Source organism: Haliotis rufescens, unplaced genomic scaffold (assembly GCF_023055435.1).
Source record: "Haliotis rufescens isolate VD_foot unplaced genomic scaffold, xgHalRufe1.0.p SCAF_16, whole genome shotgun sequence".
NCBI classification, from domain to species: domain Eukaryota; kingdom Metazoa; phylum Mollusca; class Gastropoda; order Lepetellida; family Haliotidae; genus Haliotis; species Haliotis rufescens.
This window is the reverse complement of record NW_025963846.1, coordinates 16,190,731-16,196,441: the sequence shown is the minus strand read 5'-3', so window position 1 is coordinate 16,196,441 and position 5,711 is coordinate 16,190,731. Positions and strand designations below refer to the sequence as shown.

At 38.0% G+C, this 5,711-nt stretch overlaps 1 protein-coding gene across 1 annotated transcript; it reads right to left on the bottom strand.

Annotated features, from left to right (window-relative positions):
* Positions 1-249: 249 nt before the first annotated feature.
* On the bottom strand, positions 250-5,303 carry LOC124142016. Its single transcript, XM_048396753.1, has 5 exons — positions 4,737-5,303; positions 2,902-3,914; positions 2,621-2,687; positions 2,150-2,324; positions 250-1,053 (listed from the first exon to the last, which is right to left on the bottom strand). Exons 1-5 carry the CDS (start codon positions 4,948-4,950, stop codon positions 918-920), a joined length of 1,605 nt encoding a protein of 534 aa, XP_048252710.1. The 5' UTR covers positions 4,951-5,303; the 3' UTR covers positions 250-917.
* Between the last annotated feature and the right edge of the window lie 408 nt (positions 5,304-5,711).

Genomic DNA, 5,711 nt, shown 5'->3' with positions numbered 1-5,711 from the left:
AAAAAAGTAAAGTCTTAAAGAAACTCACAAAGGGAGACTAATCCAGAAAAAAACACATCAAATTAAAAATCCCAGAAGATTAAAGTTTTGAAAACTTTCAACAAGAAACAATCGTGATAACACTACTATATGCTATGAAAGAGAAACCTGGAAATATGAATTTCAATTATTGTCGAATCATGTTTTACTAAATGACACACAATCAATCAATATGACCTAGTCTCTAGCATGCAATAACAGAAAGTTTGACAAAACAGGACCTTCTTTGTACAAACTTGTTCCTTTCATTTATTGCTCCTACACGCTGTTCAAATATTTCCAATCTGAAAGCCAGTATGATGTCAGTTTGCAGTGAAATTCTCCACTTAAATCACAACATTCAGTTAACAAAACTGTCTCTCACAATTCTGAAAGGAATTCCTTTGTGGAAATATCAATAAGCATACTACACTCACAAGCAGTACTGATATTTCCTCAAGTTTAACAAAATATCTGCTGCATTTTGAACAGGAAATAAGCATGTCTAAACTAGGATTTTCAGATTATTATTAATGAAGACAGCTAAATGTCTCAGAAAAAGCCCATTGAAGTTTTAACTTTATCAGCAATCTCGAACCATACAGTATCAAACATTTTAAACTGCTCCTATTACTTCACATCCTTGACGAACACTGACAAGGTATGAATAACTTCTATAGAAAATAAACTTTCAATTATCTGTCTTACTCTCAAAAGACAATGGAATACCGTGAACAGTTCACAATATTGATATAAACAAAATCAAACAGCACCAACTACATATAAGAAACAAAATTGTTCATTATTATCTGATAGATAGACACCATCAGACAATCAGACTATCAATTGCTCCTACACTCTGTGTAATTTAACAAAATCTCTGCTGCATATTGAACAGGCTATATGTCTGATTCCAGCCACTCAAAATCCGCAAGAGCGTTGATTAAGCTGAGAACCTTGGGGTTAATCTTTGTCTTCTTCCTCTTCCCTTGGTTCCCTTTCGATCCTCTATCAGGGTTGATGCCAATGAAACACCTGAATCACATTAAAATACAACTAAACATTCACTTAGAGATGTGTATCATGTATGATTATTTTATTAAAGAATATTGTACTGTCCCGAGTTCTTTATTTATCTTTATACACAGACCAAAACGTGCCTTGCTTGTGCAGAGTGCATTGTATACTTGAGCTTCACATTTTAATACTAAATGTACTACATGTGACTAACATGGCAAGAATAAATTGAATTTCAAAACAACCAATCAATTTGTGTGAACACACAATGCCATTTAGAAAGTAGTCAATATAACACTTTCTTAGTAAAGTACATATTCTAGTACTTTTTGGGGAAGAGTTCCATTCGGGATTCAAACCAACACTGCCCTAGTGAGGCACCTAATGGCCATCACACAGAGTCACTCACCCTTATTATTCCACAGGGGCGGTCGGGTAGCCTAGTGGTTAAAGCGTTCGCTCGTCACGCTGAAGACCCGGGTTCGATTCCCGACATGGGTACAATGTGTGAAGCCCATTTCTGGTGTCCCCCGCCGTGATATTGCTGGAATATTGCTAAAAGCGGCGTAAAACCATACTCACTCACTCACTCACTATTATTCCACAAAATTAAAGTCTGACAACTAGATCAATGCATGTACTTTGTGTACCCCTCTGACCAGTGTAAATTGACACAGCTCCTATGGCCAAAAGCTTTAAACACACCAGGGTTAGAAACTAACAGTTTTTGTCCACTACTCCTTATAATGATAACATATAGCAAAACCCTTAAAATGGGCCAATTTCTAGTACTCCTTAGGATACCTTTACTATTGGGCAGTTTGGTATGGACTACAGGACTAGTGCCAATTTCTAACGCTGCACACAATGCCATTCAGAAAGTGGTCAAGTATAACTAATGCTATGTTTTGGATAACACTTTCTTAGTGAAGAACAGATTCTTCTACTTTTTTTTTGGGGGGGGGGGGGGGGGAATCAGCTAAACAAAATTACAAGAAACTGTACTTTACTAAGAAAGTGTTATCCAAAACAAAAAATCTGACATAATCAATTTGTAGTTGAGCAAACTTTCTCACATAACTTCTGACTACAAAAAAGCCTGAATGTGGAATACCTCTGAATAAACTCCATGGTTGTTGAAGCCCCAGGGGGATACTCCAGATTGAACACATAGAACGATGCAAAGAATGCAGAGAAGGCGTCCATGAAACTTTGGATTCTGTCCATGGGTGAAATGACCATTCTGTCACACATCAACATGTATGTCTTGCCTGCAAGGACTGAATCACCTGTTTATTGGAACAAAAAGTAAAAGATATAGTGGGTGAAGAATACTCTTCTATTATAAACTGACTGGATAGTGATGTATTCTGAAGTTAGTGTCTGATAATCTAAAATACATTATATAACCATCCGTAACTATTCACAGTGAAACTTATAATGTTACTACTAAATTTCAATAAGATTTAGCAAGACTGTTACAGTATGTATGAAAAACTGTTCTGCTGTGCAAGTATTTTCTAGAAAACAAAATAGCACCAAGAGAGCCCAATATTACATTTGAATGACTGAATAAAACATTTACCAAAAACTATCAGCTGTAGTGATTCCTTTGTTGTGGACTTCTCTGCTGCTCCAACACTTGTTGTTTCCTGTTCCAACAGATGGTGAAAAATATAATATTCTGTCTGTATGATATTCAAGAAACAGCATGTTTTTCAGAAATGTTATAGTCTCATACTGAAACTGAAGACATTAGAGAAACATTAGCAATGAATAGATGTCAAGTCAAGTTTAAACTTTTCATCTTGAAATCAAGTTTGAACGATTTGTGTTGGTAATTGTAGTATTAAGCATACATCTTACATCAACAACAAAGAAGACATCCTTTTCCTTTTCACCAAAATGGTTCAGAACACACAGAATCACTGCGACCAACCAAGCCTTGACATTATCCTTCTCACTCTGCCTTCTGGCTTCCTCATAGATCATCTCAAACTTGAAACTGGATTTAGTTTTGAAGAATCTATTTATTCTCATTGCTTTGTCTCTATAAGCAGTTCCTAAGGCGTTCCTTATGTCTATTCCCAAAAGCTCATTAGCATGAGCCAAAAGACCCTTGACCTCAAACAGATAAGGCCACTCTTCCTTCAGTTCATCCATCGAAGTTCCACTATTAATCTCTTTGCGCTGTAGAGCATAACTAGCTTTCATGGAGCGTGATACCTTCTCATAATCTGTTTCTGAATTCTCATACATTGCCTTTAAATTATTCTTGTGATGTTCCATATCCTGGCATTCGGTGTCCCCTGTGAGAACTGGCATCCAGTTGATACAGCCATAAGAGTCTCGTCGTTCAGCTGCTGCAGCAGCACAACCACCTTCAGGATTATCTGAGTTATCACTGGAACCTGAATCACTAGCAAGTGGTCTCTTCTTGCGAGAAAGACACATCCTACTTGCATTCAGTGATCTGTTTAGGTTTTCGTTCCTGGAGACAAGTTTATTTAGAATACTGTCATATCCCGAACCGATTATAGACCCATCCAGTTTATCCTGTAGACTATCAGGATACCGTGCAGTCATCCTCTGGGCGATGACAGACATTTGGGGTCTCGATGCATGTTGAGTCTTCTTCCTGACTGCATCAACAAACAATCTGACAAGGTCCTGTCTGGCACTTGGATGTAGTCTCTTCCCCCTTTCCAAATCATTTCTCACAGCAGCACTAACATCTCTCCATGGGAGTTCTAATTTGACAGGCCAGTTGGGATCAGTGTTTATGTTGTGTATCAATATTGGACCCGGACTCTTCGGTGAGAATGACATGGATGAATCCACACTGGATGAAGGTGAGGGGACACTTCTTGATGGTTGTGCTGAAATTACAGACTATTTTTAAATGGACAAATTTAGTAGTATCATACTGAGAATTATGCAAACATATAACCCTTAAGGCTTAGCAAAAATAGTTGTGATTCCAATTACTTGACCTACCCCAAATATATGTGACTACCCTAACTTTTTTATTAGCATTTACATAACATTTCTGAAGGAGAATCAATACAATTAAAAATTACTTGCTTCAGGTTAAGATACACTCCACCCCCTTCCACAATTGTATTAAAACAAAACTGCCTACACAGCTACCCTATTTTTGACAGCAGCCATGTTATCAGAACCACAAAAGTTTTTTTGTGACCTTATCATACATAATGACTTAGAACTGTATTTTGTTTTCCAATAGCCATGTCTTACATGGTATGTAATTATTAGTGGAAGGGCAGACAACAACACAACAAACTGTAATGACATGTAACACTATGTACTCAGCTTCAACAACTTTCAAGAATAACCATTTTTACCATAAGAGTGAGTGAGTGAGTTGGGTTTAACGCCGCTTTTAACAGTATTCCAGTTATATCGCGGCATGTCAGCTTAATGTGGGAGGAAAGCCCGTTGAAACCCACGAGCACGGGTATGGTGCTGACAAACCTATAAACATAATCGGGGCGAACCGGGATTCGAACCCACAATCATAGGTTTCTGGCGTGCCCAAGGGACGCAACTCTGCACAGCGAATCGCGGCGCCTTAGATGACTGGGCGACCCGTGCCCCCTTTTTACCATAAGAAGCTGAAAGACGAAACATTAAATTGCGTGAATGTGCATTAGCTATGAAATAAATATAATACTACTCACACACTGAATGGCTAAGTAGCTTCCTTGCATGAACAGGTTTGACTCTCCCTACCAGATCATCCGGTGTCACCCACTTCAGGTCATCCACATGTGTGACGCCTAAGGTATTCAGAACATCAACAATACTGTTCAAAGTGTCCTCATCCAGGTTACCAATAAGATCAAGTACATGTCTCTTGAGACATTTCTCATCCTCAGAAATCCCACTGGCCATTGTCAGCGTTGACAGTCACTGTGACAATGAATGCTTCAGGGAAATGTAGCTCGTCCCTGATTCAAAATAGATCTCCACTGTATAACAATCTGCAAACTGAGAGAGAGTAAGACACTGCACATCATAATCATGATCAAGTGAACTTTCATACGCATAAAGATCCATAGCATCAATATATGTGCATAAAATTTCATGGACCAAAAAATACACTGTATTTCCTTCTACAAATATGTCTTGAATACATCCAACTAACATTTCATAAGAAGTTGGTTGGCTGATCACCAGTGTGTTTCCCAATTTGTATGTTATACCTCTTATGCAAACCTTTGTGGCCTTCATAGAGTTTGAACCAGTTAAGCCACACCCTAACAGAACAGCTTTGATGTTTTCTGAATACATTTCAGGGTGAAAGGGTAATAGTATTTCCACTTCAAATTCATTTGGAAACAGACTACCTGAATTGTATAGAGCCTGCAAAAGCTGGTGTTTCTGGGAGAGTGTTTTTGCTAGACTTTTATAATTCTGAAGTTTCCTAGCACATTTCTTGAAGTAGGAGTGTTTGCTTTCAAATCGAAGTGTCCAGAGGTGTATCAGAGGCCCAAACTTCAAAATCAGTTCTGGATGTTGTACCAAATAATGGTGCTTTGGACGCATCTGAACATTAAAAATCTCTTTCCTTTCATGCAAATAATCCTCTATGACAGAATTCAAAATTGCAATTTGGCAAACTTCAAAACTTTGTGTGCAGACAATTTCTACCA

Excerpts from the sequence above, each read along its gene's own strand:
- LOC124142016 (XM_048396753.1), bottom strand. The coding sequence starts at position 4,950 with ATGGCCAGTGGGATTTCTGAGGATGAGAAATGTCTCAAGAGACATGTA. Across the intron at positions 3,915-4,736 it reads GCTACTTAGCCATTCAGTGT|CACAACCATCAAGAAGTGTC; the intron begins GTGAGTAGTATT and ends CTGTAATTTCAG. Across the intron at positions 2,325-2,620 it reads ACTACAGCTGATAGTTTTTG|GTGATTCAGTCCTTGCAGGC; the intron begins GTAAATGTTTTA and ends TCCAATAAACAG.